The following is a 25749-nucleotide window of genomic DNA, read 5'->3' as shown; positions in this document are numbered from 1 at the left end:
TTTCCCCGCAAGATCAGGAAGCGAGGAAAGCGGGCTGGCCTGCGTCAAAGACTAAGGAAACAATCCCTTTCCCGTATCCCTTTGCCTTCCATAATTCTCTCGAATGCGCAGTCTCCTCGAAACAAGGTTGATGAGCTGCAAGCTAACGTCAGATTCCAACACGAATTCAGAGACGCTTGCTTGTTGGTGATCACAGAGACATGGCTGTCGGAGAGGGATTCGGACACCGAACTTGCCATTGAAAGCTTTGGCTCACCCGTGCGGCTTGATCGGGATGCTGCTGCGACTGGTATGTCACGAGGGGGCGGGGTCTGCCTATACTTGAACCAAAGATACTGCAAAAATGTTCTTGTAAGAGAAAGACTGTGCACTAAAGACATTGAACTGTTTCAATGTGCGTATCACTGCGCCCCCCTTATCTTCCCAGAGAGTTCCCCCAAATTTTTGTCATGGTTGTGTACAGAGCAAACGCTGACAATGCCTCAGAGACTATATTGCAATCTACCCAAAAACTACAGGCAATATCACCTGACGCTCCAGTGCTGATCCTTGGGGATTTTGAGAAGTTGAGGATGCTATAGCCACTCTGCTTAACCTGATACTTAAGCACCTTGAAGGTAGCAACACTCATGCCAAAATTTTATTTGTTGATTTTTCATCAGCTTTTAACACTATTAAACCACACATTTTAGTTGATAAGCTGTTAAGAAATTTTAATTTAGATTTCAGTTTAGTGGGTTGGATTTTGGATTTTTTAACAGACAGAACTCAGAGAGTGAGGGTGAATGAGGTACTCTCAGAAGAGATACTGTCCTCTACAGGGTCACCACAGGGTTGTGTCCTGTCCACTCTTTTGTACATCCTATGGTGTGATAGTGCTCACTTACACTTGAATGTATCAAAAACTAAGGACATGGTCATTGATTATAGGCGCAAGCCCCCCCCTACCCGGGTCACTGCTATAAACGGGCAACCTGTAGAGGTAGTTGGCTCATATAAATACCTGGGAAGCATAATTGATGACAGGCAAAATTTGAATCGTAACACAGAGAATATATGTAAGAAAGGCCAGCAGCGACTATCCTGCCTCCGTAAAATGGGCAAAATTCAATGTGGATAAAACCATTATGAGAATATTTTATAAATCATACATTGAATCTGTTTTATCTTTTTCTATAATATGCTGGTATGGAAATCTGAATGTAAAGAATAAAGCCTCACTCGCCAAAATAGTGAAGGCCAGTGGCAAAATCATAGGTGCCAAGCAAAGCAGCCTAACAGACCTGTGCAGTACATTTGTCCAAAAAAAGGCAGAATCTATTTTATCAGCAAATGGTCATCCTCTTCATCCTGAGTTTCAGTTGTTACCTTCTAAGTCACGTTTCAGATTCCCTGCAGTTAAAACCAATAGATATAGACACTCATTTGTTCCCAGTGCCATTTCTCTACTGAACTCAGATTTTGGAGCTCTGGGCTGACATCATCATGTTTTTGGTGCACAGTGTGAGGTATGATTTCCTGCTGTATGAAGGTACTCCATGGAGAGCAGAAAGTGCTTCCTGTTTTCATTTTTTTTATTTTGATGCATAGTATTTATTATTATTATTATTCTTATTTACATGGATATGTCATGCAGGGATGCTTATCAGCATGCCTGTATACACACTGCACTACCTAAAGTATCTGCATGTATGTTTTCTTCACCCATTGGGTGCCCCCAGTGGTCTGTCATGTCCTATGTTGTCTATTTGATGTCTTGCTGCAAACCAAATCGCCCTTAGGGGACAATAAAGCTTTAAGTAAGTAAGTAAGTAAGTTATCACACTTCAGTAAACTATGATTAACAGACTCATTACTAGAGTTATTACGGTTACGGTGTTTACATGATGAATACCGTTGGATAAGGATAACGTTATGGAGGTTAACTAGCTGCCCTGTGGCTCCGTCTACGCCAGACGGGTTACTTAACCCTAACCCTAACCCTAACCGCGCCCGGGTTTCAATCGGCCCTTTAGGAAACCTGGTTACAGCGGTGCCCAGGTAACAATGGCTTCCCCGCGTAAACGCACTGCAGGTGAACCCTGGTGGCGCGGCACCGCGGCTCCTCAGTCCTGCTGCTCCACACTGAAGCGGTTCCTCCTGCCGCGGCCCCTGGACGCTCCGTGGGGGAGGGGGGCGGCCCCTCCAGCCTCCTCCATCAGGAGGTCCTCCAGGACCCCCAGACCCAGCAGGTCCAGGGAGAACACTGGCGGGGCTCCCCGGGGGTCCTCCAGCTCCGCAAAGCTCAAGGGCTCCAGGTCGGGAGGCGTGGTCACCATGGAGACCAGGGGCGGGTTCAACATGGCCACCATAGCAGAGACGGATGAGGCGAAGCTTGGGTGAAGGGAGGAGGTGCTGGAGCCGCTGGAGAGAGAGAGAGGACAGGCTGCCTGAACGGAGCTCCAGCTCCTGAGAACCAACAAGGAAACAGGTGTGACCTGGGTACCAGGTGTGTGACCTGTGTGTACCAGCTGTGTGACCTGGGTACCAGGTGTGTTACCTGTGTGTACCAGGTGTGTGACCTGGGTACCAGGTGTGTGACCTGGGTGTACCAGGTGTGTGACCTGGGTGTACCAGGTGTGTGACCTGGGTGTGTACCAGGTGTGTGACCTGGGTGTGTACTAGGGGTTTCACCAACTAGTCGACTAGTCGACTACTCGACTGTCACAACCACTAGTCGGCGCTGTCGGCCCTATTCAACTAGTCGGAAACAAAATAGCGTCGGGCGTTGAGGTACGTACAAAACGATCGCGGCAGTCCTATGTGTGGAAATACTCAACAGAAAACGAAGACCGGTCCACCGTAACGTGTATGCTATGCAAAGCAATGTTAAACTACCATAGCAGTAGGCCTACGTCTGCTATGGATAACGTTAGGTGGCGCTGTACCCATTTCAACTAGTGGTAATAGAGCCACCGGTTGACCTCTTTACGTCACCAGCAACAACAAACTCAGGCGGCATTCGAGAAAGATGTTCTCAGTAGACCGTTGTCAGTTCACTTCGGGTCCATATCGTTTCTCTTTTCATCATTTCCTCTCGGTCGTATGCGGACTCCTCCGGCTGCTCTGCCGGTGGAGCAGTCCGCATACGACCGAGAGGAACAATGGAGCGTCGGAGAAATTATATGGACCCGAAGTGAACTGACAACTGTCTGCTGAAACATCGCTTTCTCCGCCATGTCGCGTTTCAATCTGGACAGAGTCAAAGCCGAAGTTAATTTCCCCCAATTCCTTTTCCCCATGGGCGAGATAAACCCGACTAGGAGTCTACTTGTTGTGGAAGTACCAGAGAGTCGGAGAACCCGACGCAGTCTGTAAGATTAATAATATCAGAGAATACCCCCGTCAGTTCGGCCGCGGCGCAATGAATGAATAAAGATCGTAGTTATTGTACAACCTCGTTGATGAGCAACATTTAGAAAAACATGGACTTTTAATTCAGCCTTGGGTTAAATCGAAGCGTAGTGTGTACTGAATGCACGTTGATGATGATACACTCCTTATAGGGGGTAACTACATTGGCACGACACCGGCTTCCTCCATCTTCTGCGCCAGCTTTTTAAATAAATCGCCGACCCAAAGTTAGTTGACAGCTGTCTGCTTAAACATCTTTCTCCCGCCGGAGCAGCCCCTCCGCCGCCCGTCCGTATACGGCGCTCCCTGCCGCATCGCAAGGAATGAATAAAGATCGTAAACACGTCGGGAGAAAAAAACATTTATTTTGACAGATGTGCCTGAAGTTACTACTTTACAACCTCGTTGATGACCCACATTTAGAAAGACGAGTACTCAAACCTCAATGCGTCAATAACAAGAATGCCGTTTTTAATTAATGCTGCCGTTAATGCTGCCGTTTTTGTATTAACAGTGTTATATTTTTTTTCTTGTTATTTATGAATTGTTTCTTATGTTATTTATGAATTTGACAAGACTACATTTTCAATGATTCACCAGAAATCCTTCCTGTCTGTGTCTTCCTTAATGCTGCTCAATGCGTCAATGCGTCAATTTAATAATTAAATTATTTATCGACTTGTCGACTAGTTGCCGACTGTTATGCTAAACTAGTCGACTAGCAAAAATCAGTAGTCGTGAAACCCCTAGTGTGTACCAGGAGTGGTACCTGGGTGTGTACCAGGTGTGTGACCTGGGCGTGTACCAGGTGTGGTACCTGGGCGTGTACCAGGTGTGGTACCTGGGTGTGTACCAGGTGTGGTACCTGGACCCGTCGCTCCAGGGCTCTGTTGCTGGTCTCCAGGGTCCTCTGTCGGACCTCCAGGTCTCTGGTTCTCTGCTGCTCCTTCTGCAGCCGGCGGATGTAATCCACCAACGCCTTCAGGACGGTCCCCTTGTTCCAGAACAGCATCAACACCACCCAGTATAACACCATCAACACCACCCAGTAGAACACCATCAACACCACCCAGTATAACACCATCAACACCACCCAGTAGAACACCATCAACACCACCCAGTATAACACCATCAACACCACCCAGTATAACACCATCAACACCACCCAGTATAACACCATCATCACCACCCAGTAGAACACCATCAACACCACCCAGTATAACACCATCAACACCACCCAGTATAACACCATCAACACCCCCCAGTAGAACATCAACACCACCCAGTAGAACACCATCAACACCATCCAGTATAACACCATCAACACCACCCAGTAGAACACCATCAACACCACCCAGTATAACACCATCAACACCACCCAGTAGAACACCATTAACACCACCCACAGTATAACACCATCAGCACCACCCAGTATAACACCATCAACACCACCCAGTAGAACACCATCAACACCACCCAGTAGAACACCATCAACACCACCCAGTAGAACACCATCAACCCCACCCACAGTATAACACCATCAACACCACCCAGTATAACACCATCAACACCACCCAGTAGAACACCATCAACACCACCCAGTAGAACACCATCAACACCACCCAGTATAACTCCATCAAAACCACCAACCACACCACCTAGATTGTTACACCATCAACACCACCACCAGGACCAGCCACACCAGCCACAGTACTGTAAACAGCATCCACAGCATAACATCAACACCATCCAAAGTGTAATACCATCAACACCACACACAACACTGTAAACACCACTGCACGAAACCCTCAACACCGCCCGTGTGTGTGTGTGTGTGTGCTTGTGTGAGAAAGAGAGACACTTACTGGTTAGCTGATCTTGGGATCATAGCCCCGAGCTCCTGGATCCGGTCATTGATGTTGAATCTCCGCCGTCTCTCGACTGCGTATTATGTCAGATTCTGATTGGTCATTCAGCGGCCTGTTATCTCTGTATGGCAGACCGTTGCTATGGTCGCTATTTCACAATATCCCATCTTACTGATCTTTTCATTAGCAGGAGCAATACAACCATTTTTAAATCAATACAATAATTTTTGGTGGAATTCTTTATTAAGAAGTCATATAATAAGCGTGATAATGTAACCTTCAGGGGTCTTGAACCACCCTGTCAAAAAAAAAAAAAAAGCACTGCTAGTAGTATATCATATATCTGTACTTTTATTTTTATTAGATATTCTATATCAACATAATTTTCATCATGTAGAGCTCATCTCCTATTCCAGCTCTCCAACTCCAGCCATCGACTTCAGTGGCAGCAGTCATCAACGACTTGACTTGTGGCTTTTGATCAAAACCTCGACTTCCGGAACCACACTGTTGCGCTCTATCATCCAGGTATTGTTCCATGCAGTTCGATGTCCCTAACTGTGCGTTCACACCAAAAGACACAATTTTCGCCTGTTTGCGCGAAGCTGCGTATGTTGTCGGGCGACTCAGCGAAATCTGTCGCTGTGCTTAATGTGTGCACAGAAAACTGGTAACAAACAATGTTTGTTAATATCAGCCGCATATCATTAAATTGACCCACAGTTGCGGCCGGTTCCGAACGGTTAGCCCAGCCGGCTGAACGGTGATTGGCTGTTTTACGTTACTTCACCCAGGGAGTGAACTGATTGGCTGTTACGTGACGTCACCCAGGGAGTGAACGCTGATTGGCTGTTTTACGTTACTTCACCCACGTTACCCACAGGGAGTGAACGCTGATTGGCTGTCTCACCGCGAGTGCCGCGAAAGAAGTTGAAATATTTCAACTTCCGCTCATTCGCGCGACAAAATCCACGTGAACGCGCCCGCCCGTCTTGGGGAAAACTGTCGCCCCGTCAATCAAATCTTGTCGCGGGTCCCGGCGACAAAAAGTTTCGCCCGATACGCGTCTCTACGTTCACTTAACATTGAAACGTGTCGCGGGGCGAAGTGCGGTGTGAACATACAGTTAGAGGTCGGAAACTCCGGCCTCCTACTGGTAAAAATCTAAGTACAGAGTCGCAAACTCGTGTACGAATTCTCAACCCCCAGTTCAAGCCTTAATATCATTTGATGTTATTTCAACCATGGACCCAGATTTTAGTTTGTGTAATTGTTGTGAATTATGACATTTCATGAACTTTTTATGATATGTATTTGATGAGTGAGTGAGTGACTTCCCGGTCGTTCCTTCTGTCTCTAAGCGCCTGAGAAATTTCTTGTGTTGCTTCACTGCTTTAATATTCACTCACCCTCTTTACCTAAATGGTTTTACTTGTTATGCTGCCAATATATCTGTCCATTTTGATTCTAATCCAATATTCTATAATCCTCTGTAATCCTTCATCCTCTGTTGCTCTTCATTCTTCATTGTTTTGAACCTGATAGTCCCATGTTGATCGCATCTTTAACTCAACTTGAACTGTAATTGTATGCTAATTTTAACTGGTCATAATTTTGCTCAACACAACATTTGATCAATTTACATCCAATCAGATTACAGACACTGCACTGTACTGCACAAACATCACACTGTGGCGATTTAATATTCTATGAAACTGTATAAGTAACTTTTTTTAAAGACAGTCGTTTTGAATTTAAAATGTATTTATTTAGAGTAAACAGAAGGGGGTGAGTCGAGGGGCCACAGTGAGGAGGCGGGGCCACAGTGAGTCGAGGGGCCACAGTGAGGAGGAGGGGCCACAGTGAGTCGAGGGGCCACAGTGAGGAGGAGGAGCCACAGTGAGTCGAGGGGCCACAGTGAGTCGAGGGGCCACAGTGAGGAGGAGGGGCAACAGTGAAGAGGAGGGCCCACACTGTGGAGGAGGGGCCACAGTGAGTCGAGGGGCCACAGTGAGGAGGAGGGCCCACACTGTGGAGGAGGGGCCACAGTGAGTCTAGGGGCCACAGTGAAGAGGAGGGCCCACACTGTGGAGGAGGGGCCACAGTGAGTCTAGGGGCCACAGTGAGTCGAGGGGCCACAGTGAGTCTAGGGGCCACAGTGAAGAGGAGAGGCCACAATGTGGAGGAGGGGCCACAGTGAGTCGAGGGGCCACAGTGAAGAGGAGGGCCCACACTGTGGAGGAGGAGCCACAGTGAGTCGAGGGGCCACAGTGAAGAGGAGGGCCCACACTGTGGAGGGGCCACAGTGAGTCTAGGGGCCACAGTGAGGAGGAGGGGCCACAGTGAGTCTAGGGGCCACAGTGAGGAGGAGGGGCCACAGTGAGTCTAGGGGCCACAGTGAAGAGGAGAACCCACACTGTGGAGGAGGGGCCACAGTGAGTCGAGGGGCCACAGTGAGTCGAGGGGCCACAGTGAGTCTAGGGGCCACAGTGAGGAGGAGGGCCCACACTGTGGAGGAGGGGCCACAGTGAGTCTAGGGGCCACAATGCAGAGGAGGGGCCACAGTGAGTCGAGGGGCCACAGTGAGTCTAGGGGCCACAGTGAAGAGGAGGGCCCACACTGTTGAGGAGGGGCCACAGTGAGTCTAGGGGCCACAGTGAGTCGAGGGGCCACAGTGAGTCTAGGGGCCACAGTGAAGAGGAGGGCCCACACTGTTGAGGAGGGGCCACAGTGAGTCTAGGGGCCACAGTGAGGAGGAGGGCCCACACTGTGGAGGAGGGGCCACAGTGAGTCTAGGGGCCACAGTGAAGAGGAGGGCCCACACTGTGGAGGAGGGGCCACAGTGAGTCTAGGGGCCACAGTGAGTCGAGGGGCCACAGTGAGTCTAGGGGCCACAGTGAAGAGGAGAGGCCACAATGTGGAGGAGGGGCCACAGTGAGTCGAGGGGCCACAGTGAAGAGGAGGGCCCACACTGTGGAGGAGGAGCCACAGTGAGTCGAGGGGCCACAGTGAAGAGGAGGGCCCACACTGTGGAGGGGCCACAGTGAGTCTAGGGGCCACAGTGAGGAGGAGGGGCCACAGTGAGTCTAGGGGCCACAGTGAGGAGGAGGGGCCACAGTGAGTCTAGGGGCCACAGTGAAGAGGAGAACCCACACTGTGGAGGAGGGGCCACAGTGAGTCGAGGGGCCACAGTGAGTCGAGGGGCCACAGTGAGTCTAGGGGCCACAGTGAGGAGGAGGGCCCACACTGTGGAGGAGGGGCCACAGTGAGTCTAGGGGCCACAATGCAGAGGAGGGGCCACAGTGAGTCGAGGGGCCACAGTGAGTCTAGGGGCCACAGTGAAGAGGAGGGCCCACACTGTTGAGGAGGGGCCACAGTGAGTCTAGGGGCCACAGTGAGTCGAGGGGCCACAGTGAGTCTAGGGGCCACAGTGAGTCGAGGGGCCACAGTGAGGAGGAGGGCCCACACTGTGGAGGAGGGGCCACAGTGAGTCGAGAGGCCACAGTGAGGAGGAGGGCCCACACTGTGGAGGAGGGGCCACAGTGAGTCGAGGGTCCACAGTGAGGATGAGGGCCCACACTGTGGAGGAGGGGCCACAGTGAGTCTAGGGGCCACAATGCGGAGGAGGGGCCACAGTGAGTCGAGGGGCCACAGAGAGGAGGATGGCCCACACTGTGGAGGAGGGGCCACAGTGAGTCTAGGGGCCACAGTGAAGAGCAGGGCCCACACTGTGGAGGAGGGGCCACAGTGAGTCTAGGGGCCACAGTGAGGAGGAGGGGCCACAGTGAGTCTAGGGGCCACATTGAAGAGGAGGGCCCACACTGTGGAGGAGGGGCCACAGTGAGTCTAGGGGCCACAGTGAGTCTAGGGGCCACAGTGAAGAGGAGGGCCCACACTGTGGAGGAGGGGCCACAGTGAGTCGAGGGGCCACAGTGAGGAGGAGGGCCCACACTGTGGAGGAGGGGCCACAGTGAGTCTAGGGGCCACAGTGAGGAGGAGGGCCCACACTGTGGAGGAGGGGCCACAGTGAGTCGAGGGGCCACAGTGAGGAGGAGGGCCCACACTGTGGAGGAGGGGCCACAGTGAGTCTAGGGGCCACAGTGAAGAGGAGGGCCCACACTGTGGAGGAGGGGCCACAGTGAGTCTAGGGGCCACAATGCGGAGGAGGGGCCACAGTGAGTCGAGGGGCCGTCGATTTCTTCTTCTGGAGTAAGGACCTCAACCTTTGGGAGGGAAAGCACAACGGTGTCAGAACAGTACAGCTTTTTAACAGAACTGTCATTCAGTTCACATCAACGTTTAACTGTCAGACATACCACAAATAATTCCAGTTTTCACCCAATCACTAAATTGTGCGGCAATAAGTGTGTTTACATACACACCTACATACATGCATGCATCCACACCCAAACACAAACAGGCGTTGATTTCAGGGGGACTCAGGGGATACGGTCCTTTGTAGGAACTTTTTAGAACACATGCATTTGTCCCCCCAAATATAAACATGAAAAAAGTAGGGGACTTTTATTTTCGAAACCCATTATTACGTCAATCGCAAGAACCGACAGCAATAGTTTTTTTTTAACCCTCCAAAAACACATCATTTCCCAAACGAGGGGCACAAAAGAGGACATGAGAGTAAATCATGCCTCTATGTTTGATGACTCAGCAGGGATAATATTAAATGACTAAACGTGATTTTTTCAATTGAGTTTAATTTGGTGATGTTCTTTGACTTCAGAAGGGGGGGATGTGCAGATAGTACAGTGCACCCTCTAGTTATGTATACGTCACAACCACAAATGCGACTAAGGGTAAATGCTCTGTATAATGGATACTCCCATTTTTAGTTTAGTTAGTCAGTTGAACTGCTTGTGACTTATCGGGGGTTTTGAGGAACTATAATCGGGGAAGGCTATATTCTGTTTAAGAAATAACCAAAATGACATATTTTATACCAAATATGTTTTTCCAACATTTGAAGCAATGAGATACATTTTGTTCAGAATCCCCCCGCCCCCCAGTATGTATCCATATGCGCTTGTTTACGACCTATGGCCATAATTTCATCTTCTGTAACATGTACGCATATATCCTGTATTTAATACATTATATGAACACAATATCCAGAACAACCCCCGAACATATTTATTCTAGGTTACTGTGATAGGGAACATTAATTAACAAAACGTCAGCACTGTTTACGTTGCATCATCATCATCATCATCATCATTTTAATAGTGCGCTTAACTCATTAATTAATTTAAAGATAAATGATTTAGCCGGCTTTTACTCCAAATAGCTCTGCTCCAAAACAGCGCACTTTTTATATTGGTATATTGTTATATTTTTTTCGTTAACTCGGTTCCGCTGGTTAAGAAATAGACACGTATACTAAGGTGCTCCAGACAGAACAGCGCCTCCCTGAGTGCCGCCGAGGCAATGCCCCCCTCATCTGTGAGAGGCTATTATTCATGCTCAGTGTGCATTGACTATTTCTGTTGTTGAGTGCAATGATCATGGCAGGCTGCACATTTATAGAAATAAGGAATAGGGAACCAGATTAATAGTTGTTTAATTTCTGATGGAAAGATGGAAATCAGAATCTACCTGAATTAACTCAATTATCAACCACATTGAGTGTGTGAGAAGAAGAGTCTAGCATGCTCTTGAATTGTGTGTGGGTGCCTGTGTGCATGTGTTCAAGGCTCCCCCCATTATGGTCACAAAATGTAACGAGCCACGTTGATTACAAAAGTTAATTACACGTTGACATCAAGCACTAGGTGGTACTAGCAGGCTAAACGCACTTTCGCTCAGAGCCAGCGTGACTGAAACGCAGAAGGAGCTTAGCGACAAGCGCTTGTCACTGCACAAGCAAATTTGGAAGCCTGCACTGCACTTTGATCATAATGCAAGATCATAATTATGCCACGCCACAGGAGAAGGTATCCTAGTGGCCAAAAAAGTGTATAAGGGAATTAAAAAGGCCACTTGACCGGCGAGTTAAAAAAACAAGGGTAAACATCTGGGAAGCTTTTCCCAGGTTTAAAGAGCTAATTAAGGATTACGATTTTCAAAGGGACGCTGAAGTTGCCTGCTTTCTTCTCGACAGTTAAGTCAATGTTACTGTCTAAATTACAAGCTTTTCTTATTGCTTGGTTGTTCGCCTCGTTGGAGGATATCAGCATAGGCTATGTTTGATAGAATATAAGGGTTGCATTTCATGCCTACTACCTCCCACCGATCCACTGCCTCTCTATCCTCTCCTTCTCCCTCTCCCTACCCTTAAATCACCTAATGATGATGATCTCTGACAATGCACGCACACGTGCAATGCAACGTCCATTTGAAAAGCGAGCACTATTCGTTTGAATGCAATATATAATTGTACCACTAGATGGGAGTAATTCCTACAGTATCGCTTTAAATATGTAAATGAGTGAAGTGCACTATTAAGGTGATTACTCCTCATCTAGGGTTGTGTTAACAGCACTTTACACAGAACTCCTGAACCTGTGTGCAACGTGAACTGTGCTTACATTTAGTTCATTAATGTTCCTCATCACAGCGTCCCGCTCCTAACAAAGGCACGTTACAGAAGATGAAATAATTGGCATAGGTCGTAAACAAGGGCATATGGATATTTATAAAACGGGTGGCTTAAATCAAGCGATTTGATTGGTTCCCAACTGTTGTATATTGAGCACAGCTATGACGCCCGTTCAGTTTACGGAGTTCAGTATCACTCCGCGCCTAACTTGAACTGTTGTTTATTTATATATAAAAGCAATAGCGTAGCTCACTGAAGCCTAAAAATATGTTATATGCTGGAGAGGGTGGAAATGTTGTAAAGCAATAGGCACACGGTGCCGTCTCTAGCCTTCTCTCTGAAGGACGCTACAGTGTGTTGGATAGCAACTGCCGTACACTTTGCCGGCAGCCAGGAGGGACTACTTTTTTGTAAAAAAGAAAATGCTTTTCCGACTTTCTAGCTTTTTCAAAATTGAGGGTGTCTATGACTTTCATTTCGCCATACTCATTATACCACAGTTAAGGGGATCTATTGCTTAAATATACAATAACAAAAATGTAGCTCATTGCTTCATATGCTTGAAAAACACATTGTGTGTAAAATATGTAATTTTGGTTATTTCTTATAGTCCCTCAAAACCCCCAATAAGTATGAGAAACGCCGTTCAACTGACTAACTAAACATCATATACAATCACTGAATCAAAAGACAATAATAAAAAACTTAGTTATTACATAGTTATCCTACACTTCTGTATGACACTGGTTTGAAAGGACGTGGTTAGTTTAAATTTTTTGAGGAGGTCTGAATGGAGTATCCATAATAGATGGCATTTACCCTTAGTTGCATTTGTGGTTGTGACGTATACATAACTAGAGGGTGCATTGTACTATCTGCACATCCCCCCCTTCTGAAGTCAAAGAACATCACCAAATTGAAATGCAAGGGATTAAATATCCTTCCAGCAGGAAAATAGTCGGAGAAACTGAGAAGTCTGAGAAACTCTGATTCAAAATGCATGGGTTTACAGTAACACGTTCTGAGTAGCACGAAAAACATCTGACAATCGTGCTCTGGGAGACGATTCAATAGGATCATTTTCGTGACTATGAGCATGAGATGGTGTGATACCGGGTTGAAAATAGTATGACCACACAGTGAGTGACAGGGAGCGTTGGCTCACCAGTGTTTCCTGCTGGCTCAGACGCAGCTTCAAGCACATTGGAGGCCAGTGTCAGGTGGTGCAGCCTATCCAGCCTCTCCATCTGTTGACGTATATCTGTCCGCTGGCGTTCCAGTATGGAGAAGATCCTTGAGAACGCCTCGTTGGAGGCCTCCCTGTGACTGCTCCTGGTCTCCGGGAGGTGAGCGTCCAGCTGTGGTGATGGCACAGAACACAACGCTTTGACCATTCCAATTCATTTACTTTTTTATGATATATTACAGGGTAATATATCATAAAAAATATGATCTGGTAAAATTCTAAACTGTTCTACGGGAGAGTACACATGTGAAAGCCAAGGAACGCCGGAGAGGTTTAATATAATATAAGAGGCATACTCCGTTATATTGTGAATGGTCACCTGGTGACCAACGCTTGTTTTTCCTTTACACAAATAAATACAATTCAACCATGAATTGATTCAGAAAATGCACACCACAATTCAGAGAATGAGGTGTTTGATTCAGGTTCACGACTGTGTCAAAGCGTCTGCTTGGTCCTTGCGTTGCGTTGACGTGGAACCATAATCAGCCCTTTAAGGCACCTTAAGGGCTGATTATGGTCCCACGTTCACGCAAGGCAACTTTCCGTTGAGGCGACGCAGCCGCAAAGGCTGTGATTGGTCCGCTCACTAAAACGCAGAACGCAGAACGACGCAGATTATCTGTTTACTATCTCACATACCTCATTGTTCAACCCCACCTCACCTTCTTTCTTTCTACGAGTCCACCCTCTGTCTCGCTGTCTGTCTGCAAGTCCACCCTCTGTCTGTCTGCAAGTCCACCCTCTGTCTTGTCTGTCTGCAAGTCCACCCTCTGTCTGTCTGTCTGCAAGTCCACCCTCTGTCTGTCTGTCTGCAAGTCCACCCTCTGTCTGTCTGTCTGCAAGTCCACCCTCTGTCTGTCTGTCTGCAAGTCCACCCTCTGTCTGTCTGTCTGTCTGCAAGTCCACCCTCTGTCTGTCTGTCTGCAAGTCCACCCTCTGTCTGTCTGTCTGCAAGTCCACCCTCTGTCTGTCTGTCTGTCTGCAAGTCCACCCTCTGTCTGTCTGTCTGCAAGTCCACCCTCTGTCTGTCTGTCTGCAAGTCCACCCTCTGTCTTGTCTGTCTGCAAGTCCACCCTCTGTCTGCAAGTCCACCCTCTGTCTGTCTGTCTGCAAGTCCACCCTCTGTCTGTCTGTCTGTCTTGTCTGTCTGCAAGTCCACCCTCTGTCTTGTCTGTCTGCAAGTCCACCCTCTGTCTGTCTGTCTGCAAGTCCACCCTCTGTCTGTCTGTCTGTCTTGTCTGTCTGCAAGTCCACCCTCTGTCTTGTCTGTCTGCAAGTCCACCCTCCGTCTTGTCTGTCTGCAAGTCCACCCTCTGTCTGACTGTCATGTCTGTCTGCAAGTCCACCCTCTGTACATTACAGAGACATACATTGGGTATGGCATGTTAAAACCTTTAACTTCTGTTAAAGTTTATATAAATGTATTTATAAAATAAATGTTCTTGGTCAAATGCAAGAATTCAGTGTGAAGCTCTGTCATTTACCATGCAAGTTGAAACAAATTTAGAATTTTAATCCTCTTAACTTTAAATGGGGAGTCGTATAAATACGGCTAAGTTAGTTTAACTCAGAACTGTGAGTTACAATAATAATGAAATATCTGTTTGTTTTACTAGCTAAAGAATGTTATTCTATTGATAATGTTTTAAAAAAATGTTGTTTTAACTCACAGTATCGAGTTTAAACAAGATGTGATTAAAAGTTTTCATGTATCAATGATGTATAATTATATTTTGTTTCAACTAATGGTATCAAGTTAAGATTACAAGTGATTAAAAGTTAAGTCAACTTTGACAACTTAAAAAACAACATTGTGACAACTAGAACAGTGTAGTATAATCAACCTTTTGAACTTTATTTTCAGAGTTGAAACAAAGGTAATCTTAAATTGAGTTAACTTGCAGTTTTAAGGCAGCAGGTGAACCTTCATTTGCAAGTTGAACTGACCTGAAATGTCTTACAGTGTATCTATTGTTACTGTGGCTATTTTTTTAATACAAATCGATGTATTTTATAGCGAGAGCAGAGAACAGCGGTTGGGTGAATGGTCTAGCACAGTGGTCGCCAACCCGTAGATCGACTGGTCGATCTTTGAGACACTTCCTGTAGCTCCCTAAAAATAATAGAAAACTACACACATATACATACATATAATAAAAATATGCCTGATTAATGTTCAGTTTTGCAAGCGCTTCTCGCCCTCTCTCTCTTAATCAGTGATGGGAATAATGGCGTAGGATATCGGCGTTACTACGCTCTCTCTCTATCATTCTCTCTATCGCTCTCTCTCGCTACTGTTCTTCACTTGATTATAGGGAACGAGACTAGGTAGAGTGACATTTCACGGTAAGCCAATCTGAGGTAGAGTTGGGCGGGTGTTGTTTACACATTCGAAAGCACGCAGAGTCGGACACACAACGACACAAGTGAGTCAACGAGAAACAGGAATGACGAGCCAAAATAATCCAAAAGTAGCCTTCTTTAAATGGAAGTATAGCCATTATTTTTCCCTCCAAGAAATTGTTGGAACGAGTAATCGTGAAATGCACATTATGCCCTGGACAAAAGTGCCTCTCCACGTCGGTGTCAAGTATTTCAAACATCTGATCTTTCAACATTGCATGCTTCCATGCATTCCATGCTTGCGTGCATGAACATGAACATAAACATGCACAGGTATTTTGAGTTCCGTTTAAGAGGGCTGTCCAAATTAGACACATTTCAGCATTTAAAAATGTACTTGAAAGTATTGCAATAGTTACTTTCCACAGTAATATATATATAATAATATAATCAGAACTGAGCATAACAGTTAACAATGGCACTTCATATGATCTGCTAACTGCAAGTAAAATGTATTATTATTATCTATGTTGATTTGTTGGTTACTATGAACAAAACAATTTCCTCATACAAATGGAAAATAGCCCACATGCCTTTATTTTTTGTGTTGGAATGAAATTATATAATGCAACTTAGAGTTGCCAATGTAATTCAAATACAATTAGCCAAATAAAAGGCCTCAAGTTGGAAGTAAAATCTGGGCTGTGTTTTTTCTCTCAAGGCTTCAATAGGTAGATCTTGCCTTTCACCAAGGCTGAGGTCAGTGATCTTGGGCTTAAAAAGGTTGATGACCACTGGTGTAGGCCTTTAGCTAGACAGACAGCTGCGAAGGAATCTGAATTCGTTAAAGTGAATACATGCGTGTGGTAATACGTTTGTGTTTAAAATACCAAATTTAGACCAAACTTGTTCCAGATTAGAACTAAAAGCAATGTAATCGAAAATGCACCACTCTTAAGAGTTTCTATCGATTAGTACAGTGCATTGTGTTCTGCTTAGATTAGGTAAGGCAAGGCGACTTTATTTATTTAGCACTTCATGCTTCATATACAATAAAATTAAGTAATAAAATATATGAGTAAAAGAAACAAAAGCAAAGTAAAATGAATACAATTAAATAATATAATAAAATAGCAAAGTGCAATGTAAGATTTAGAAGAAAGCTAAAGCAAACAGAAAAGTCTAGTCTAGAAAAGCAATAATAATCTATTACATTATATCATCTTGGAGCTCGGTCTCCGCTGATTGGACGAATACCTTGGAATGCAGTCTTTCTGCACTGCATTGAGTTATGCGTGATGCTCTAAGATCAGGTATTTTGACGTCAACAACTCCGTAGGAGGGAAGAGCGTGAATTTGCAGGCGAATATGTCCTGGCAAGTGTATTCAGATTGAAATAATATATGTATATTGCAATAGGACACATTTGTGTGGCATCCTATTCACAATTACAGGACTGATAAGGTAAGCTTAATGATTTCCATTAAATATGATGTTATATAGGACTATATGCGTTTGTAATCCATGGGGTATCAATGTTAAACGGTGAATGTGTCTCCTCATAAGCCAATTCAAAGGAACGAATGTTTAAACGGCATACAATATCGAAATAAAGTCAGTAGTCTACACATTGCCTGTATCTGGGCCTTTATGGCAGGCCTACCCATACGACCTAAAATAAATCTCAAAGTTGCATTTGTTGACTAATTATCAAATGTGGAAGAGGTGATTGCGTTCGCTCAGGGTAATCCAGTCAGGGCAGTAGGAATTCTGGCCCCCCTGAAAGAATATCGGTGTGGGCCCCTCTCCCCCATTCATTGCCACCTTAAATGTTCTTGTTTTTCAGTATTCTTGACGGTGCCTGGTGTAATACACCCAATTTGTTTCCTTTTTTACATTTAACGACTTAACAAGTCAGAGTATTATTATGTAAATTATGTATTATTAATTGTCTTATTCTCATTTCCCTGATTTGCAACACGTTATTACACCTCTGATTGCAAATACATTTTCAATTAACCACTCAACAAATAGGTGTGGGCAGGGCCGGAGTGGGACCCATTTTCGGCCCGGGAGTTTCAGGCCCACACTGGCCCACTTTTTTCAGTGATGGAAGAATTTGCATAAATGAACAGCACAAAACTCGTACTATCCCTTTTTGGATCAACGTTTGTCAAATAAAAAATCCACCTCAAGGATCTGTTACTTTAACTATCAATTATATATATATATATATATAAATAAAATGTTAACCCATTACATATTTAGGATAATTTCAATGCATCATGTCAGTTCTATGTGTGGGTTATCTTATATCAAATATTTTTTAATATATTTTTTAGTCCTCTCTACCTGTCCCCTCAGCCCCTCAGCAGCATCAGACAGGCTTTATTGCTTGGACTAACTTACACAGATCATGCTGGAGTTTACATGATGATTTGTCATATGGTTTAACAAAATTAACTAGAATAATGATGAATTGGTTTAAGCTTGTATGTTTGCAATCGGCATTGCAAACATAGCACAAATAGCTAAATGATTTATGTTGCAAATGAATCATTAGATCCACCTCTCTCTACCGGCTGCAACTTGTGTCTGTCCTCTAAACAGGTAGTTTATTTTGGCACATGTGGCGGAATCTTCCTCCAGTGCCCTTATTTTTTTTAATCAGGCCTTTTCGGCTACTCCTTGGCTTTTTCTGCCCTCCACAATCAACGACGTCGCTTCTGTTCGCTGATTCTCTTCTGTTAAAGACGCAACATGGGCCAAACCAACTAAAATAATTGGGAGGGGTGAACTACCGTACATTGTATAATCCATATTATATATACTGCGATGCTGGGGCTGAAATTTCAGATGAATGAAGTCTACTTTAGGAGAAGATAAAATAATGGTCAAAGTATTTTTTTTCTTTCACCCAAGCAGCCCAAAATACATTTGAAAGTGGACCGGCCCAACGGGAAACCTCCCGAACGTCCCGATGGCCACTCCGGGCCTGGGTGTGGGTATTTTATTGTATTTAACAATCAAGCACTGATATGCAAAAAACTAAGTGTCCTGGCTCAAGATAGTCCACAGGTAAATATGTAGCATTTAACTTAAATGTGCAAGTGAAACAAAGAGCACATGGAATACGTTGTTGTAAAACAAATATCAAAAACAACAACAAGCCTCATCTAATCTCAATTAAAGTTTAAATTGGCTTGTTTGCTCACTGTAAGTCTCATCGCTCACTCACTTCCGATGAGGAAGAACCATGGGAAGAACCAGGCACGTGCACACATAGGGCCCTAGGGGTGCTTGAGCCCCTGCCCTTTTTGCCTCGTATTAAAAAGTGCCCTCTGAGTGTTCTTCAACAATCGCGCCCGCAATAGCGCTCGTCCGCGATCCAACCCCCGTTAACAATAGCCCCTCAAAACTCCTGAGTGTGCACGTCCCTGGGAAGAACGAACCACGGTGTGGACCAAACCATTTTTTAAGAAGGGGCCAAGGGGATTATTGAAATTATTAAAATTACAATATTGTATGATTTGTGGCTTTGTTTTAATTCGGATTCATTCATATGAATATATATTAGTTCAGTGTATGCATAATCATTTTGTCATAGAGGCTACTGGGGGCTGTGTGTGGGCCCTTATAATTGTCATAACCTTTCCCCCCTATACGACGGCGCTGCATAGATTTATATTTATATGATAATATAAGAGCAGGGAGCAGGTTAACTACATATATTATATATTATACATAGATTTATATTTATATGATAATATAAGAGCCGGGAGCAGGTTAACTGTCAGGCTAACTTGAGCGGTGTTTCAGAGAAATCCATCTGTCAGCAACAATTAGGCCCCTACCATCAGAAGGTTCCGCCAGTCCTCACGATTTTGTCATGAATGTAGGCTACATATATGAAGTACAAACAGCGTATATTTTGACTAAGGGTCTAAGATAAAATGATGCAAAAGAAATAATTCAATGAATTGCTATCTATTGTTACTGTGGCAATTTTTTTTATACAAATCGATGTATTTTATAGCGAGAGCAGAGAACAGCGGTTGGGTGAATGGTCTAGCACAGTGGTCGCCAACCCGTAGATCGACTGGTCGATCTTTGAGACACTTCCTGTAGCTCCCTAAAAATAATAGAAAACTACACACATATACATACATATAATAAAAATATGCCTGATTAATGTTCAGTTTTGCAAGCGCTTCTCGCCCTCTCTCTCTTAATCAGTGATGGGAATAATGGCGTAGGATATCGGCGTTACTACGCTCTCTCTCTATCACTCTCTCTATCGCTCTCTCTCGCTACTGTTCTTCACTTGATTATAGGGAACGAGACTAGGTAGAGTAACATTTCACGGTAAGCCAATCTGAGGTAAAGTTGGGCGGGTGTTGTTTACACATTCGAAAGCACGCAGAGTCGGACACACAACGACACAAGTGAGTCAACGAGAAACAGGAATGACGAGCCAAAATAATCCAAAAGTAGCCTTCTTTAAATGGAAGTATAGCCATTATTTTTCCCTCCAAGAAATTGTTGGAACGAGTAATCGTGAAATGCACATTATGCCCTGGACAAAAGTGCCTCTCCACGTCGGTGTCAAGTATTTCAAACATCTGATCTTTCAACATTGCTTGCGTGCATGAACATGAACATAAACATGCACATGTATTTTGAGTTCCGTTTAAGAGGGCTGTCCAAATTAGACACATTTCAGCATTTAAAAATGTACTTGAAAGTATTGCAATAGTTACTTTCCACAGTAATATATATATAATAATATAATCAGAACTGAGCATAACAGTTAACAATGGCACTTCATATGATCTGCTAACTGCAGGTAAAATGTATTATTATTATCTATGTTGATTTGTTGGTTACTATGAACAAAACAATTTCCTCATACAAATGGAAAATAGCCCACATGCCTTTATTTTTTGTGTTGGAATGAAATTATATAATGCAACTTAGAGTTGCCAATGTAATTCAAATACAATTAGCCAAATAAAAGGCCTCAAGTTGGAAGTAAAATCTGGGCTGTGTTTTTTCTCTCAAGGCTTCAATAGGTAGATCTTGCCTTTCACCAAGGCTGAGGTCAGTGATCTTGGGCTTAAAAAGGTTGATGACCACTGGTGTAGGCCTTTAGCTAGACAAACAGCTGCGAAGGAATCTGAATTCGTTAAAGTGAATACATGCGTGTGGTAATACGTTTGTGTTTAAAATACCAAATTTAGACCAAACTTGTTCCAGATTAGAACTAAAAGCAATGTAATCGAAAATGCACCACTCTTAAGAGTTTCTATCGATTAGTACAGTGCATTGTGTTCTGCTTAGATTAGGTAAGGCAAGGCGACTTTATTTATTTAGCACTTCATGCTTCATATACAATAAAATTAAGTAATAAAATACATGAGTAAAAGAAACAAAAGCAAAGTAAAATGAATACAATTAAATAATATAATAAAATAGCAAAGTGCAATGTAATATTTAGAAGAAAGCTAAAGCAAACAGAAAAGTCTAGTCTAGAAAAGCAATAATAATCTATTACATTATATCATCTTGGAGCTCGGTCTCCGCTGATTGGACGAATACCTTGGAATGCAGTCTTTCTGCACTGCATTGAGTTATGCGTGATGCTCTAAGATCAGGTATTTTGACGTCAACAACTCCGTAGGAGGGAAGAGCGTGAATTTGCAGGCGAATATGTCCTGGCAAGTGTATTCAGATTGAAATAATATATGTATATTGCAATAGGACACATTTGTGTGGCATCCTATTCACAATTACAGGACTGATAAGGTAAGCTTAATGATTTCCATTAAATATGATGTTATATAGGACTATATGCGTTTGTAATCCATGGGGTATCAATGTTAAACGGTGAATGTGTCTCCTCATAAGCCAATTCAAAGGAACGAATGTTTAAACGGCATACAATATCGAAATAAAGTCAGTAGTCTACACATTGCCTGTATCTGGGCCTTTATGGTAGGCCCAGCGCCGTCGTATAGGGGGGAAAGGTTATGACAATTATAAGGGCCCACAGCCCGCTAGGGCCCACACACAGCCCCAGTAGCCTCTATGACAAAATGATTATGCATAAACTAATATATATTCCTATGAATGAATCCGAATTAAAACAAAGCCACAAATCATACAATATTGTAATTTTAATAATTTCAATAATCCCCTTGGCCCCTTCTTAAAAAATGGTTTGGTCCACACCGCGGTTCGTTCTTCCCAGGGACGTGCACACTCAGGAGTTTTGAGGGGCTATTGTTAACGGGGGTTGGATCGCGGACGAGCGCTATTGCGGGCGCGATTGTTGAAGAACACTCAGAGGGCACTTTTTAATACGAGGCAAAAAGGGCAGGGGCTCAAGCACCCCTAGGGCCCTATGTGTGCACGTGCCGTTCTTCCCATGGTTCTTCCTCATCGGAAGTGAGTGAGCGATGAGACTTACAGTGAACAAACAAGCCAATTTAAACTTTAATTGAGATTAGATGAGGCTTGTTGTTGTTTTGGATATTTGTTTTACAACAACGTATTCCATGTGCTCTTTGTTTCAGTTGCACATTTAAGTTAAATGCTACATATTTACCTGTGGACTATCTTGAGCCAGGACACTTAGTTTTTTGCATATCAGTGCTTGATTGTTAAATACAATAAAATACCCACACCCAGGCCCGGAGTGGCCATCGGGACGTTCGGGAGGTTTCCAGTTGGGCCGGTCCACTTTCAAATGTATTTTGGGCTGCTTGGGTGAAAGAAAAAAAATACTTTGACCATAATTTTATCTTCTCCTAAAGTAGACTTAATTCATCTGAAATTTCAGCCCCAGCATCGCAGTATATATAATATGGATTATACAATGTACGGTAGTTCACCCCTCCCAATTATTTTAGTTGGTTTGGCCCACGTTGCGTCTTTAACAGCGTCTTTAACAGAAGAGAATCAGCGAACAGAAGCGACGTCGTTGATTGTGGAGGGCAGAAAAAGCCAAGGAGTAGCCGAAAAAGCCTGATTAAAAAACATAAGGGCACTGGAGGAAGATTCCGCCACATGTGCCAAAATAAACTACCTGTTTAGAGGACAGACACAAGTTGCAGCCGGTAGAGAGAGGTGGATCTAATGATTAATTTGCAACATAAATCATTTAGCTATTTGTGCTATGTTTGCAATGCCGATTGCAAACATACAAGCTTAAACCAATTCATCATTATTCTAGTTAATTTTGTTAAACCATATGACAAATCACAAATATAATTTGTTAAAATCATCATGTAAACTCCAGCATGATCTGTGTAAGTTAGTTCAAGCAATAAAGTCACCCCTTCTTTTTTTTGTAGCATCAGAAGAGATAAGCCAGTCCGATGCTGAACAGGTAATACTAGACAGCATTTTTCATGGAAAATATAAAAGACAGAACAAACGTGATAGATAGTAATTTATATTAAATATAAAATATTTTGTAGCCTCAGAGCAGCAGTCCAGCCTGTCTGATGCTGCTGAGGGGCTGAGGGGACAGGTAGAGAGGACTAAAAAATATATAAAAAAATATTTGATATAAGATAACCCACACATAGAACTGACATGATGCATTGAAATTATCCTAAATATGTAATGGGTTAACATTTTATATATATATATAATTGATAGTTAAAGTAACAGATCCTTGAGGTGGATTTTTTATTTGACAAACGTTGATCCAAAAAGGGATAGTACGAGTTGTGTGCTGTTCATTTATGCAAATTATTCCATCACTGAAAAAAGTGGGCCAGTGTGGGCCTGAAACTCCCGGGCCGAAAATGGGTCCCACTCCGGCCCTGCCCACACCTATTTGTTGAGTGGTTAATTGAAAATGTATTTGCAATCAGAGGTGTAATAACGTGTTGCAAATCAGGGAAATGAGAATAAGACAATTAATAATACATAATACTCTGACTTGTTAAGTCGTTAAATGTAAAAAAGGAAACAAATTGGGTGTATTACACCAGGCACTGTCAAGAACACTGAAAAACAAGAACATTTAAGGTGGCAATGAATGGGGGAGAGGGGCCCACACCGATATTCTTTCAGGGGGCCCAGAATTCCTAGCAACTGCCCTGCATGTAGGCCTATGTGTTAAGTTGTCTTTGCCGCAATTTACATGACGAATCAGTGTTTCTGAAGTTGGAGAAGAAAACGCTATTCCATGTGTGAATTATGCCTATTATTTGGCCATAAACTGAGCCATTTGAAGTTTGAATTTCATGTGGTCATGCATCTGTCTCAGTGGAGACTGCAAACGCGCTGTTAAAATATCAACTCGCTAAGTGAAATGCGCTGGGTCTTAAAGGGGATGGCAGGTGGTTTATTGGTTTATTGCACGTTACGCCTAAAACACACCTACAGGTTTCAGCCCAACCCTTTTTAGATTTGCGCTGGGCGGAAAGCTCATTTATCTCGCCATCATAATAGCAACAGCGCCGTAGAACCGCCCACAAAGTACTTTGACTTTGCGCCTTGACGTCTGCGTTTTAGACCGTCTAACTAGGGCCCAATATGTCGAATGGCTGAAATCAAGTGAAGAGATTTGAACAGAGTTCAATAGTCTAAATGGAGTAAACAATGTTAGCATGCACACCAATTTAAAAATAAAAATATATAAAATGGTTGGAAACAAATAAACTAAAGAGTTAAACAAATATCAAAAGTGATACATTTTGAATACATTTGAAATTAAATATAGAATAGCTGGGCTGTTCCGATAAAGTTTCAAATGGTTGACTAAAGTCAGTGTTACAGTAAAGTGTGTGTGTGTGTGTGTGTGTGTGTTTGAGAGAGTGTGTGTATTATTGACTTTATTCTTTCACATTTAGTTAATCGAGATAAGCTCACAAAATAATAAGGCTCGTAATGTTGGACTCCATTGAGTCTCAGCTTTCATATGACATGAAAGACGTGAAAAATATTGTATTTTTGCACATTAGCATTTAGCTTCTACCGGAAGTACATCAGATAATTAGGAAGCACTTATAACACATAAGTGGGGTTCCCCACATACAAACGGCTGAGATATAACAATCATACTTCCAACCGATTAATAATTGTAGAGCCAGTGAAACAAGAATACCGTAATCGTTTAACACATTTTGTTTCTAGGTTAAATATTGAATATTGGTAAGGCTCTGCGACGTCCGAAATGGTTAGCTTTTGTGATAGCCTCCTTGGGCTAGAGCAGGTGGAATTCTCACGCTCTAGCCTCAGCGTAGATCAATGAGACCCACTGAAAATATATGTAGCAGGTTAAAAATTAAACAATTGATTCTGAAAAAAGTATAAATTATGAAAAAAAATCTGTTTTGATATATTTGAAGATCAAAGTGTTGATTTGTTAAATATTTGAACAAAGGTTAACGGTTAAAAATTTACCAAGTTGCGAAGTAGTTGAAGTGTCAAAGAATGGGCAGACGGCTTCACAGTCCTCTCATTGACTTCCATTATAAAAAATAATATTTTCAAAGTAGGATATCTTAAAAAGTTGAAAACATAAAAAAAAAAAAGAATGGTACTGTACGACTCAAAGCTAATATGAATATTTTAGAAGTGGAATGGACTCTCTCTGTGAAAATTGTGGATGGAGTAGGTTCCCAAAATGTGTAGAGAATAATAAATAAAGAAAGAAAGAATTAAGCTTAAGAACAACAACAGTTGAGCTCCTTGCAGCACTCACCTAATAAGAAACAGAACCAGATTAATAGTTGTTGAATTGCTAAATATAGAATGTGGAATATAAATGATCTAAATGACCAACCACATTATTGAGTGTGTGAGTAGGGGGAGAGTGTCTAGTATGCTCTTAAAGTGTTTGTGTGTGTGTGTGTGTTTGTGTCCAAGGCTAAGTTACCGTGGCCCATGGGTGACAGCCAGCCTCCCCGTTATGGTTGCAAATTAAAGGGTGGGGCCCGTTGTACTCCTATTTCACTTTTATGTGAATGAGGGCATTGAACTAACTAAAATTATATGTTTGGTGGTTCCAGCCCAACCTGAACTGGTGTAACCCTCGCTGAGTGGTTATAGGAAGATTAGGGCTGTCAAGCGATTATTGAATTATCGAAAAAATTATGGAATTAATTACAGGCTCTGTGATTAATTAATCTAAATTAATCGCATACTTACATTTTGCCGAGAAAGTATTTCAAAGTAATTGAATTCAAATAAATTATGGCAGATGAGTGATTCAATGAATAATAGACATAATAGACTTCAAAGTTCAATGTCTCTTTTATTTAAAACATGTCTTTCATTAACATACAGTGCATTTTAAGATCAAATTAATAACATTTCCATCTCAC

At 43.4% G+C, this 25749-nt stretch overlaps 2 protein-coding genes across 2 annotated transcripts in view; one reads left to right on the top strand and one right to left on the bottom strand.

Annotated features, from left to right (window-relative positions):
• Window positions 1-25749, bottom strand: part of LOC311341124 (uncharacterized protein) — a gene marked incomplete at its 3' end in the record, with an annotated part of 99047 nt that overhangs the window by 48536 nt on the left and 24762 nt on the right. The gene's annotated exons all lie outside the window — the stretch shown is intronic.
• The window catches only part of LOC311340429 (uncharacterized protein), a gene marked incomplete at both ends in the record, with an annotated part of 36153 nt that continues 12744 nt past the window's right edge, over window positions 2341-25749 (top strand). The window contains 3 exons of the mRNA XM_084465330.1: window positions 2341-2378; window positions 2511-2523; window positions 4178-4357. Of these exons, the coding sequence (XP_084321456.1) occupies window positions 2341-2378; window positions 2511-2523; window positions 4178-4357 (231 nt within the window). The remainder of the gene's footprint in view (window positions 2379-2510; window positions 2524-4177; window positions 4358-25749) is intronic.

This window comes from Micromesistius poutassou (genome assembly GCF_964030765.1).
Source record: "Micromesistius poutassou genome assembly, chromosome: 3".
Taxonomy (NCBI): domain Eukaryota; kingdom Metazoa; phylum Chordata; class Actinopteri; order Gadiformes; family Gadidae; genus Micromesistius; species Micromesistius poutassou.
This window is presented reverse-complemented; position numbering and strand designations above follow the sequence as displayed.